The sequence below is a fragment of the Cupressus sempervirens genome, chromosome 5 (genome assembly GCF_028749045.1).
Source record: "Cupressus sempervirens isolate cs-2001-9-10 chromosome 5, ASM2874904v1, whole genome shotgun sequence".
NCBI lineage: Eukaryota > Viridiplantae > Streptophyta > Pinopsida > Cupressales > Cupressaceae > Cupressus > Cupressus sempervirens.
The window spans coordinates 1,057,130,903-1,057,145,174 of NC_143122.1; the positions used below are offsets into that span (position 1 = coordinate 1,057,130,903).

A 14,272-nucleotide genomic window follows, 5' to 3' on the forward strand; every position below is an offset into this window, starting at 1 on the left:
AGATTTTGAGTCAGTGATTTGTTTGCAGATAATTAGTTGTTATAGAAGTTGTAAATTTCAGTTATATAAATCTATACAGTAACACATTATCAGACTTTAATGAGAAAAAGAATGTAATGGAAAGTATTGAATCGTCATTCTTTGTTGTGTGTATTCCTTCAATCATTAGCTTCTGAGAAAGAGACCACACACAGCCGCCAATGGCACTGGTTAAAAAATATATTTTTGCTCTTCATTCTCGTCTCTGCTGAATAAAAAACCAGAGCTCTCCAACTTCTTTAAGCTTTTCTCTTTTTATGTACCGCCATTGTTAATCTGGTAAATAAAATTGAGGCTTCTCACATCTTATATATTGCTTCAAATATGTACTGGTATTGTTGTGACTGAGAAATGCAAAGCTTTGAAAATCTTCTGTTTTCTTCTTTCGTTTGATGGGATTGTGATAATGGTAGGAGTGGGCTCCTTTTGGTCAAGAAACTTGTACATAAGCCCAAGAGCAGCTACTATTTAGGAGTGGTTTCTTGGCTGGTACCCTGGAGTAAAATTGAAAGTTCTCAGCATCTCTGGAAAATATTTTATTGTCAAGTGGCAATTTGTAGTCTAGAATTCCTTATAATCTCCAGTTATCCTAAATGGTAGAGATAGACTTAAGAAATTCTATAGAAGATCTGACATAAGCTTTTTAATCCAAAAGAAACTTCCAACTTTTATGTGTGCTTCTTGTTGCACACTGCATATACTCGTTGTGTCGTGACAACGAAAGGGGCACAGCTTGGCAAATTTCATCTACTCTTCTTTGTATATTTGTTGCGATTGTTGTAACACTCATGGATGTGCATTCCTTTTGTACAAGGAACCATGAAAGTTTATATGAAGATATTTGGTGCTTCTCCAAAAATAAATATTATGAAGTGACAGGATGCATTTAGTTTAAAATTTCTTAGGAGACACTTGAAAACTTGGAGCTGATATATTCCTTGAAGCTTGACGCAGAGCAAGGCAGGAGAATCCCCAAAGGAGATGACCTAGTCCCTAGCAATAACACCACGCAGTAGAAACACAACAAGAAGAAGCAATAATGCAAGATTTGATACCAAATTACAATAATATATTCATAAAATATAACTGATTACATGCAATGTGTTGGGTTGTAAGGCTTTCTTGGTTATGGCCAAATACAAAGCAAGTAATAGTTCTACAAGATCCCTCAACATTCCAATCAAACCCTAGCTAGTCCAGATCCACACTCTAGTGGAAAACCCCAAGGAAGATCTCAATTTGTGCTCGCAAGCCCACCAAGCAATTTCATTATTTTCTAGGCCACAGCTACTAGCTCTTCTCCAAATTCGCTCTTCAAGCCCCTTTTATCCACGAGGATGAATAATCACATCCTCCATGAATGTCTAAAAGACTCCTTACTTATACCCAACTAAGCCACAAGTTGGCCTAACAATTACAAATTAAATAAACCCCTTACATTAAATACATGTTAAGCCACAGCGGCTACAACACAAATTAAATACCCTATACACAAATTAAATACCAAGGTCGGCTCAAGACAACTCGGCACCAACAGGAACCAAGACCAAGCCAAGTGCCAGAGAAACCAAGCCGAGCATTAGTAAAACCATAGGCAATGTTGAGCTCCGAGGCCATGCCAAGTTCCATAGACCATGCCTAGCTCTGAGACCATGCCAAGCTCCATAGAGCATGCCAAGCAACCAAGACTTTGCCGAGCTTCCAAAGAATGTCGAGCACCAGTCCTTCGATTGAGTACCAGTCCAAGCACCCTCCAAAACAACTACCGAGCCTCCTCCCATGAACTCCAAAGTAGTCACCAAGCAAGCCCAAGATGCTACTGCATCAGACTCCCTAGGTAAATAGAAAAGTGTGTCCCACATTTTTATGCCCAAAGAAAGATCAACAACCAACTTCATCTTTACCAAAGGCTTCCACTCCAACAGGGATGAGAAAACCAATTTGCATATCATCCATATCTGCATCATTATGTCAAACACTAGAGTCTCAACCACCCAATCAGCATGCTCACTCCTAGGAACAAACTGAACATAATGCTTCATCAGCAAACCCTCATCCACATCAGCAACTAATGAATTCACACTAGCAGCAACAAACTCTATATCAACAACAATATGAAGATCCCCATCAAGACATGCCAAACTCACAACACCAACAATCTCATTGCTCACAACAAGATGCTCTGCAATACATAACTCACCACCGACAACAACCGGATCATCCATGATCGAGTGCTCTGCAATTTCCATATCAGATCCAACCAACTGATCATGAAAACTAATCTCTGTCCCAGCATCAACAAGGTTAGGAATATCTTCAACAATAACCTCCAGCTGCTCTGCAAGTTCTGTATTAGACTCCACAATCTGATTAACAAAACCAAACTCAACCTTGCTATGCCATCTTCTCTCACAAACAAGTCTCTTAACCGGCCAAACAACCATCTTTCGGATCGGTAGACTCTAGCTCCACAAACATCTGCAGAATATCTTCCTCATCCTATCCTTATCTCAATCATACGAACTAGTCTCAAACTGAGCAACCACATTCTTAGTTCAATCAGCCAAATTAGCATCAAACCGAACAGACATCTTAGGAAAATGTCTCTCCACCACATCACGGAGATTCGCAATCATCTCAAGATCCAATCCTCTCAGAGTCATCTTCCAAGATCTTCGCAAACCCTCTGCAACAAATCCTTCCCACGCTTCTTCTGACAACCTCAAATTGTTTGCAAGTCAGATTGCAACTTGCCACCTCGCATGAACAATCAGGAACCACATCACAAGTCTAGGAACACGGATCTGCACTCCAAAAACTCTCTTCGATCATGCCTCAACAATATCAGTCTTCTATCTTTGCATCCATCGATCTATCTATAAGCCCTCTACAATTGTAAGCCAGAACCATCGTCTGCCACCTCACAACCAAGAGATCTAGAACTTCAGAAAGAAAATCCACCGCTAGATCAAGATCAAATCAGATCTACTTCTCCAACCCAAGTCTTGTTGCAAACTGCCACAGCTTCGACGATCTGTATACACGCTCAGGCACAACTGTGCTCTGATACCATTTGATGTAGGGCAAGGTAGGAGAATCTCTAAAGGAGATGTCCTAGCCCCCAACAATAACACCACACAACGGAAACACAACAACAAGAAGCAATAATGCAAGATTTGATACCAAATTACAATAAAATATTCATAAAATATAACTGATTACATGCAATATGTCAGGTTGTAAGGCCTTCCCGGTTACGACCAAATCCAAAGCAAGTAATAGTTTTGCAAGATTCGCCAAGATTCCAATCAAACTCTAGCTACTCTAGATCCACACTTTGGTAGAAAACCCCGAGGAAGATCTCCACTTGTGCTTGCAAGCCCACTAAGCAATCTCCTTGTTTTTCAAGCTGCAGCTATTAGCTCTTCTCCAAATTCGCTCCTCAAGCTCCTCCTCTTATCCACGATGATCACATCCTCCATGAATGTCTAAAAGACTCCACAAGACCCCCTACTTATACCCAACTAAGCCACAAGTCGGCCTAGCAATTACAAATTAAATAAACCCCTTACATTAAATATATGTTAAGCCACAAGTTGGCTACAACACAAATTAAATACCCTATACACAAATTAAATGCCAAGGTTGGCTTAAGACAACTTGGCACCAACAGGAACCAAGACCAAGCCGAGTACCAGAGAAACCAAGCCGAGCATCGGTAAAACCACAAGCAATGCCGAGCTCCCAAGCCATGCCGAGTTCCATAGACCATGCCGAGCTTTGAGACCATGTTGAGCTCCATAAACCATGCCAAGCAAACAAGACTTTGCTGAGCTCCCAAAGCATGCTGAGCACCAATCCTTTTTCGATCGAGTACCAGTCCAAGCAACCTCCAAAGCAACTACTGAACCTTCTCCCATGAACTCTGAAGTAGTCACCAAGAAAACCCAAGATGCTCCTGCATCAAAGCCATTTTGAAGAGACAAACTAGTTTTCACAACAATATAACATTTGCATGACAAAAATATAACATCTCTACAAGTGCTACACAAATGACAAAGTATTTTTCACAAATTGAAGATGTGCAGTTTGTATGTAATGACATGTGCCATTTGTCAAGTGTTTTTGGGCCCCCCAACTTTACACATGACGTCTTTTGAAGAGATATATAGGAATTGTAGGAAAGTCATCTAACGAAAAACATGCACAAGTGTTTTTTTCCCTATCACGCACTGTGAAAATTCAAGGCCATTCTTTTGGGGCCACAAAATATATCTTTTTCGAATAGTTGCATTGTTGTTGTGCCTTCTATCTTTAATAGTTACAGAGACACTATTGTTGACATTTATTTACACTGAAGTTTTTTTTTGAGTAAAATCCTAAAAACTGATTGTAGAATGTGGACACCATTAGCACATGATTTATTGCTTGTATTTTCTTCTCGGAGCAAAGCTATGGATATATATTAAGAACCTATTTTTTTAATAACCAGCAAAATCCTTGAATGTATTTGGAAGAGAGTTGAGGAAATGCTTTACAGGAAGATACATAAATCAACTCAAACAAAATATATGGTCACTTCTATAGCGTATATCTCCATAAGTCTCTCTTAAATGATCACACAATTCTTAGTTTCATAGGTACGGTTTACAATGTGTTGTGTTGAAATAGGCCTAACACGAGGACTGGTTGAAGTTTTTGGACTTGATTTATTTCGTATCCTATTATTTATTTAGTTTTCTATTTTATGACAAATCTATCATATTAGGATATGCATTTTTGGAGATCTTTGTCAACTTGTATGAAATAATGTGTATATGTAACATTGATAACACCTTAAGTATTTGAACATATTAAAGGGTCTAAATAAGTCTGTTACCGTTATTAAAAAAAGCACAAGGATATTGGTATCTACAAACATATAACAAGCACAAGGATATTGGTATCTACAAATGATCAATTGAAACATTGTGGTGTCATGAAAGGAGTGGTATGTGGGGTTGCATGATTTTGGTATCTACAAACATATAACAAGCACAAGGATATTGGTATCTACAAACAATCAATTGAAACATAGTGGTGTCATGAAAGAAGAAAGAAGTGGTATGTGGGGTTGCATGATTTTGTTTAAATAGAAGGTTGCTTGAGTAAAACTTTAGAAAATTTTATAATTTTCAAGATGATCAACTATCAAACACATCACTCAAAATGATAAATAATAAATATAATAGAAGAAATCACATGCATTTTTGTCACATGCATTGTTTTGCAAGTTTCTTGGAATCCAAATTTCCCTGTCGGCTTTGGAAGCCTGGATTCGTCGTTCATGGCAAGTGGAAGGTGATTTTGATATTATGCTGGCTGGTAATAGCTACTTTATGGTGAGTTTCTCTTGCATGTTAGATCGGAATCGAGTCTTTGAGGGAGGTCCTTATTTTTATGATTGTGTTGGTTTTTTTTATCAAACCTTGGCATGTGGGGTTTAATTCTGCTGAGGATCTTCCATCTAGGGTTCCTGTTTGGGTCCGCCTGCCACAACTTCCTTTGGAATTCTGGCGTGAGGATACCCTGCGTTAGATTGTTGCCATGCTTGGGACACCAACTGCAATAGCGCATCAATCCCTGGACAAAAAGGTTATTTCTTATGCCCGTATTTGTGTTGATATTGATTTAAATAATCCTTTGCCAGATTCTATGGAAATTTTACTAGGCTCTTCTTCTTGGATCCAACAGCTAGACTATGAATCTATTCCCTTTCGTTGTCAAATCTGTCATGTGTATGGTCATTTACAGGGCCAATGCCCTCATGCTTCCAAAGGTATTGGTACACTTGGTGGGTCATTTGATCCATGGATGGCCAATGATAGTAAGGGGAATGGCCAACCTGTTCATATTGGAAATGGGAATATTCAGTCTGATAGTGCTGCTAAAGGGAAAGCTCATTTGAATACTTCAAGTTTAGAGAAAGAACCATTCGGTTCTACTGGTCTTGATATGGATGGTTTTATCCTAGTTTGATGCCATGCTAAGGGACGAGGTTAGAAGCGCTCGCATCTAGACCGACAAGTGGACTCTGGGTTCAATCGTTTTGAGGCTCTTGACAATATGGCCATAGAAGAAGGCATTCCTGTAGCGGATCAATGTGGGGTTCCTGGTTTAGAAGGGAGGAGTTCTATTCTTAATGGTTCCCAGGATATTGTTGTTCAGCAGATGCCATAGACCTCTCTTGGCCCTGAGTCTAGTGCCCTTGTGGTTTCTCTTGCTTCACAGGAAAATGATGTCCTTTTGGCAGATTTGGTTAAAGATGTGTGTGCCTCCAGTCAAGGAAAGGGATCTTCTCTTGCTCTGGGCCTAATGCAAAGACCGTTTAAGAAAGTCTCTTTTACTAATCCCTTCAGACTTGGGCATAAGAAGGATCATGACAAAATTAAACTTACAGGTGATTTACTGGTAGAGTCTGGGGTTGTTAAGACCTTGGATGAACATTTTCCTCACTCTACTGAATGATTATTCTGTCATGGAATGTGAGGGGGTTAAATAGCATCCCCAGAAAAAAAGCTATGCACGAGTTAGTGATTGATCATTCTCCAGATATTCTTTGTATCCAAGGGACCAAGCTTTCAGTGGACTCCTTGTTTACTTATGTTCCTAATATTTGGTTTCTAGGTCAATGTCAGTGTGTTGGTGCTTTTGGGAGCTCTGGTGGTCTTGCCATGTGTTGGGATCCTAGGAAAGTTACGCCACTTCATTGGGTGTCCTGTCTCTCGGCTCTCTCAATGGTTGCTTCCTCTCTTGAAATTGGCGAGCCGATTCTTGTTACTATTGTATATGCTCCTATTGATCTCCCTGGTAAGCTCAAGCTCTGGGAACATATTAGGTATGTCAGAAGTTGTCATCCTTTCTCGCCTTGGATTGTGGCTGGAGATTTCAACTTTGTTTTTAGTTTGGAGGAGAAGAGGGGTGGGTTGGCTCGTTTGGGTCCTTCTTCTAAGCTTCTTCGACAAAATATTGATCTTTTATATCTCTCTGATGTTAAACCTCTTAACGGGCTCTTTGCTTGGACAATAGAAGGATTGATAATGTTGCCATCTTTGAATGCCTAGACAGGTTCCTAGTTTCTTGTTTTTGGCTTTCTAGTTCTATCTCTCTCTCTCTCTTCTGAAATTCTTGATTGGAGAGGTTCTGACCGCTGGCCTATCAAGCTCTCCGCTAGTTATGTTGCTGTCCCCAAGAAGCCTCCATTTAAGTTTCAGCTGATGTGGCTTCGTGACTCCTCTCTCCATGACTTAATGGCTCACTGGTGGAGACAGGGAGGCCCTGCCTATGGCACTACTATGTTTTCCTTCTCTAAAAAACTTCAATATGTTAAAAAGAAGTTGAAGTATTGGAACATAAATTGTTTTGGTAATCTCCATATTATGAAGAAGAGGGCTCAGGATCGTTTGGATGTTATTACCAGGCAGATTCAGGATTTAGGTTTGTCTGAAGCTCTTCGCATTGCAGAATCCCAAGCTTCTACTGATTTAGCTGAGTGGGATCTTCGCCAAGAAATTTATTGGAAACAGAAGGCTCAAGTAGACTGGCTTCAGGAAGGGGGCAAGAACACCACTTTTTTCCATAAATCTGTGCAAGCTCGACGTAATAGGAGTTACATTTCTTCTCTTGTTACTTTGGATGGGACACGTCTGACCTCCTCTCAAGCTATATCCAGGGAAGCTATTCGGTTTTACTCTGCTCTCTTTTCAGATGATCTACCTTTATCCGAGCTTGCAGAGAATACAATTTTATCTTGTATTCCCTCTGTTGTGACACCGGAAATGAATGACTCTCTTATGCGGCCAATTTGTATGTCAGAATTGGAAGGGGTTGTCTTTAGCTTGCATAAAGGAAAAGCTCCGGGGCCTGATGGTTTCTGTTAGAAATGGAAAAAGAAATCTGTAAATAAGCAATACCAGGAAAGAATCTAAGTGAGTAAATGCATGAAAAGATATTACCATAAAATAGGAGAGAGAAAGCTTCAAGCTCCAACACCATGAGACAAGATATTTGGAAAGGGGAAAGCAAAGAAAACCCCTTGTGACATTATGAATGAGGCATGAAAAGCCTAAGAAGAAAGAGAGAGAGAGCAAGAGAGCAATGGCTCATACAATATTTGAGAAGAGGAAGAAACCTCATTGTGAAATGAGAGAGGAGGGTCATCTCTTAAATAGAGATGAGAGAGAGGAGTTAGAATGTAACTCCCATGTCTATGAATGCCACCATTCATAAGTGTGTGAAGCCAAGTGTGAGATTCCTCTTAAGGAGGAATAATCTAAATTACAATATATATTTGTCCTCACATATTCCACTAGATGACGAAATAAGATGTAGTGGAAAAAGGATAAAAAAGAAATATATTAGGATACCTTGGCTTATATCCTAATATATTACAACAATAAAGAAAGGAGTTCTAAAAGGAAAGATTACAACTTCTAACACCCCCCTTTAATCTTTACTTGGGGAAACTACATCAAAGGGTATTAAACCCATAATTTTTACAAAAAACTGCAACTTAATCTTCAATATGGAGTAATTTGATTGTCTTCAAGCCATATGGTACATTTGTAGATCCAAGAGAAGTACATGAGTCCTTTGAATGTGATCAAGTGGAAGCATAGACACCTCTTCATATGTGGGAAAACCAAGAAGGTTCCTTGATGGACCATTCAATGTAATTCTACTTGTGTCACCTGAAAAAAAGAGAACAACAAGACAAATATCCACAAGTAGAATGCCATCATATATGCAAATTTGAAATCCTTTTGAATAAGGATAATAAAACTCTCATAGAGAAACAATGAGTAAAACATGTTACCACAAAACAATGGAGATAACCTGATATCAAGATAAAGTATATGCTCAAAAAATTGTCAACAAGGACAAATTGAGTAAAAAGCTTGATCAATGCTCTCATGAAAAGAATATTATACTAATGCACAAATGACCACAGACAAGGCCAACTAATGATACGTGCATCAACATTGCATCAATCACGTGGATATAGACAGTCCACTTAATGAATCATCCCACTGCAAGTTAATGGGTGATCAATCCATAACATGCATGACTCATGATCTAAGCAATAAAGTATGCAGATCATTATCACATTAATATATGAAAATAAAGTAAAAGGAGAGACATGCTGATCAAATTAGTATTATCATGATTTGTTAGGATACTCAAACGAATGGATTATGAGGATATAACAACATATTGCCTTCAAATTGTATCAAATCATCTGAATTTGGAGGGAAAACTCTAATAATAGCATCCTCTTCATTGAGGAACAAAAATGGAACAACATGGAGGGAAACTCCATAAAAATATTATCCTATCAAAATGGAACAGATAGGATCAAATGGATGGAAACTCCATATAAAATGAGTGCATACCAATATAGGATGGAGGGATACTCCATGGGCCAGATAAGGAAACTATGTATCAGTTATACTGAGGGGACCTACATAGTTAACCTTGAAAAAATATTAAGCTCCCTATGCAACTCAAAAAAAATATCATATAAATCATGTAGATCAATTGGTATAAAATCAGAAAGTGCCAACATGGGCATAGAACAATGCTATAAAAGCATAAAAGTGCAACTATGGGCACATCAAAATATCAAAATGAAGGCAAATGTGTAAGATTACTCATAATCCAATTAAGTAAAATGATTTAAGGAAGATCAACTAAATATAGATATCAGGTATAAAACTCCATTAAGGGTAAACATGGGTATGAAAATTATTTTGTGAAGGTATAAAGGATGGGCCCACCATCAAAGACAAGAATCCTCAAAAAAGGAATTATAAATGAGGATATTAAAAAAACTTAACTTTTTATGTTAAAAATAAAAATAAAACTTTGATTAGTTTTAATTTTTAATTCTAAAAAAACTCCTCAAAAAGAAAAAACCTCCTTAAACTTCTCCCTTTTTTTACTTAAAATCATGTAAAGGAGTAAGAGAGATTTAAAATAAAATATTGCACTTGTCTGACAAAGAATGATTACATGCCAAAAATAGGTTGACAAGAGGCAATAATAAAAGCAAAAGATGCCTCTGTCTAGAGCTCAAAAAAAGAAAAAGGAATCCTGACATATGAGCAAAAAAAAACATTAGAGGAATAATTCTTCTGCAAATATAGAAACTGTATTTGCCAAATAATCAGAAAGAGCTAAGTTTGGCAAAGAGTAGAAGAATCGCTGAACACATGGAATATTAATTATAGTGCATGCATTCATATTCAAAGAAGGGGCACGACAGTGCATGTGAAGGCATGAGCATGCAAGGTGGACAGATACAAGGTGAAATGTATGCAAGAAGGGATGAGCTCAGAAAAGCCTGTTACTATCATAGTAACTGATGAATGTCCAGGAGGATGTGAAGATAATATATTGAGAATAAATTTAAATCCACGGCCTTCAACTGCCACATGAATCTCATCCTCAGTGACTGCGAAGAGTTCAGGAATCTCCTGCCCAAGAAAGGTGAAAGAAGAAAGAAGAAAGAGAGGAGAGGCAAATGCTGGGCCTCATCCTTCTGTGTGGTGAGGAGGTCATATTAAGAATGGGAGCAGCACCACAAGTTAGTTGGTAGCTGCTGTACTTGCTCACCAAAACCATCTGCCTATGCCTTTAATTGCCCCCATATGATCGTTCCCTCGAAAAACACAGCACACATTTCCTCAGCAACAATGGCGATTTCGCCAGTTTGCAGGAAATGCAGAGAGCAAAAAAGCGATTTAGAGCATGTTTGTGTTTGGGGATTCTTACGCAGACACAAGAAATCATGATCGATTGGCCATTGCATGGCAGCCTCCCTACGGAATCACTTTCCCTGGGCGGCCCTCTAGACGCCACTCTAATGGAAGAGTCCTCAGGATGGGTATGCTTATAATGCAAATGGGAGAGATTTGACAAGCAAGGTTGTTGTGGACTGTGAGTCCGCCATGAAATTTCTTTACAAGAAGAAGAAGCAGCGATGGAGAATGGGATTGTGCTTTTTCGGCCACAGGAAAAGACTGCTCGGGCAGGCTGAAAACAATAACAATGCATGGCTTCTGGAGGAAAATAATAAAGATGAGTGCAATGGGCTAGTTATTAAATTAATAAAATTGTCTTCTCAAAACCCTATTCATGCCTTCCAGACACCACCTATAATAGGGAAGTGATTCCCTTAAATTGTAATGATTGAATTGAAATTATCTGTCATTTCCTCTTTCTCCATGCTCAAAGCCGATTGTCAAATTGATCCGATCCAGGACCACAAAAATAATAAAGCCTGTGCAAAACGAGAGAAAGAATGACGTCCATTAGTTAATTCAAAGAGTTTTTCTGGTACAAATAACGTGCCTGCCATCTTCATCGGCCCCACGCTTACAACAATGAAACCACGAGCACCATACCGTAACAGGCACGCACTCATTTACGCAGAATAATCAAGATGCTCACTCTTTAACCTCAATTGCGCAGAATATCTGGATATTTTAGCAGGTCAGTGTACTGAGATGGAATCAAAATCAACTTTGCTTTGCAATGCTTTTTTCATTTTTGCTTTACAAATTCTTTTTCTTTGCATTTGTTTTCGAACTTCTGTACTTCGAGTAGGCCAGGGGTAACACAACTGTGTATACAGAGGCAGGCTGAGGCATGGAAAATTAGTTCCTCCCTCGTCCTCTTCTCCATCTCGGGCAACGATTATGGCTTCTACGTGCAACGCAAATGAACAAATGTGGGGCTGGCTGGTTTTGTGCAGGCGGTGATAAAACAATTTGGGGTGGATTTGGAAACGTTATATTGGATGGGGTTTCGGTAGTTTTCCATTACAAACATGGGGCCTTTGGGATGCCTTCCTCTCTACACATCCAACAATAACTACAACACTTGTAATGACACGGCAAATGCACTGGCTGAGAATCATAATGAATGTTGGTGAAACAGAAACCATCCTTCCCTCCTAACCGCAGAACATAAACCAAAAGATATTACAAAGGGAGCTGGTTAAAGCTTACACCAGGATTAATAGACATAAAAAATGGATAACCATAAACAAAATAGATTAGACAAAACAAGAGTAAAAAAAAAAATTGATATCTAGATAGAAAAACCCTTTGGCGGCAAGCCTTCTAAAGGGGGTTAGATGAAAACTAATAGAAAATAAGAAGTAACTTGCACAAATTAGAGCACACAAAAGTTAATCGAGTTTTGCGGTAAACCAGCCAAATCCAAAAAAAAAAAATTCAATTTCTTCCATCTTAAAAAGATTAAAGAAGAAATTAGTGAAATCTCTCTCAAGTGTCTCCAAGAATCGTACTTTCATGCAAACACTCAAAACAAAGATTAAACTGCTCTGATACCATGTTAGAAATGGAAAAAGAAATTTGTAAATAAGCAATACCAGGAAAGAATCTAAGTGAGTAAATGCATGAAAAGATATTACCATAAAATAAGAGAGAGAAAGCTTCAAGCTCCAACACCATGAGACAAGATATTTGGAAAGGGGAAAGCAAAGAAAACCCCTTGTGACATTATGAATGAGGCATGAAAAGCCTAAGAAGAAAGAGAGAGAGAGAGAGCAAGATAGCAATGGCTCATACAATATTTGAGAAGAGGAAGAAACCTCATTGTGAAATGAGAGAGGAGGGTCATCTCTTAAATAGAGATGAGAGAGAGGAGTTAGAATGTAACTCCCATGTCTATGAATGCCACCATTCATAAGTGTGTGAAGCCAAGTGTGAGATTCCTCTTAAGGAGGAATAATCTAAATTACAATATATATTTGTCCTCACATATTCCACTAGATGATGAAATAAGATGTAGTGGAAAAAGGACAAAAAAGAAATATATTAGGATACCTTGGCTTATATCCTAATATATTACAACAATAAAGAAAGGAGTTTTAACCTTGGTTTATAAATACACCAAGGAAAGATTACAACTTCTAACAGTTTCCCTGTTGAATTCTTTTAGGACATTTGGGATATTATCAATCATGACCTTTTGGATGTGGTTCAAGAGTCTTACTCCAACAAAGAAATGCTCCGGGCGTTGAATGCTACTTTCTTAGTCCTTATTCCAAAGAAAGAACAAGCTAATCAACTGGACTTCTTTAGGCCAATTGCTCTTTGTAATGTGGTCTATAAAATCATTACTAAACTCCTTGCAGAGAGGCTTAAAGTTTTCCTTCCCATGGTTATCTTTGAGGAACAAGGAGTTTTTGTAGTAGGCAAACAAATTTTGGATGGGGTGGTTATTGCTTCCGAAGCTATTCACTCTATGAGTGCTTCCCAGGAATGAGCCATGTTCATTAAGCTTGATATGGCTAAGGCTTATGATAGAGTCAATTGAGGTTTCTTGTAGAAAGTTCTTCTGGCTTTTGGCTTCAATTAGGAATGGGTTTGATGGGTTCTAAGCTATGTTACTACTCCTTCCTTCTCGGTCCTTATTAATGGTGAACCATCACAACTTTTTGGAGCATCTAGAGATCTTTGCCAAGGAGACCCGCTCTCTCCTTATTTGTTTATCATTATGGCTGAGGGACTTGGTAGACTTATCAAGTTTTGTGTATCTCAAAATCTGATTCATGGATGGCAATGAGGGAATGGATTACCCACTTTATCCCACCTCCAATTTGTTGATGATACAACCCTTGCAGGGAGAGCTTGGATTCGTGAAGTTGAAGCCTTTCAGCTCACCCTAGATACTTATTTGGCTGCTTCTGGGCAGAAAATTAATGATCACAAGTCCTCTATTTTTTTCTTCAACACTCCGAAGCCTATCCAACGGAGGATTGCTACTATCCTGAGGTTTCAGATTCAATCTCTTCCTCTGGCTTACTTGGGGGTCCCTATTGTGGTGGGAAGACAACCTAGGTTTTTTTGGCAGAACGTGCTCAACAAACTAAGACAAAAAGATAATCATTGGACTCATCGGTGGCTCTCTATTGCTGGTAGGGTGACACTTTTGCAATCTGTGATTCAAGCCCTTCCCATATATTGTAGTATGGTTCAGGTTGCTTTGGTGTATTTTCTAAAGGAATTTGATGCTCTTTCTCGCCAATTTCTTTGGAGCGGTAACTTGCAAAATACCAAATGGAACCTTATTAATTGAGATACTGTTTGCCGGCCAAAAAAGGAAGGAGGCCTTGGCCTTTGTTCTGCTATCTTGTGCAGTCAAGCTCTCACTGCCAAACTCT

At 38.7% G+C, this 14,272-nt stretch overlaps 2 protein-coding genes across 2 annotated transcripts; both read left to right on the plus strand.

Moving 5' to 3' along the window:
• The first annotated feature begins 6,542 nt into the window (after positions 1-6,542).
• Positions 6,543-7,142, plus strand: LOC149559600 (uncharacterized). Its single transcript, XM_089831529.1, has one exon. It carries the CDS (start codon positions 6,543-6,545, stop codon positions 7,140-7,142), a length of 600 nt encoding a protein of 199 aa, XP_089687655.1.
• Positions 7,143-7,328: 186 nt separating this feature from the next.
• On the plus strand, positions 7,329-7,958 carry LOC149559601 (uncharacterized). The gene has a single exon (XM_089831530.1). The coding sequence runs from the start codon at positions 7,329-7,331 to the stop codon at positions 7,956-7,958; it is 630 nt and encodes a 209-aa protein (XP_089687656.1).
• Positions 7,959-14,272: the final 6,314 nt, after the last annotated feature.

Bases quoted from the DNA above. Each gene is read 5' to 3' on its own strand.
- LOC149559600 (XM_089831529.1), top strand. From the start codon at position 6,543: ATGATTATTCTGTCATGGAATGTGAGGGGGTTAAATAGCATCCCCAGA.
- LOC149559601 (XM_089831530.1), top strand. From the start codon at position 7,329: ATGGCTCACTGGTGGAGACAGGGAGGCCCTGCCTATGGCACTACTATG.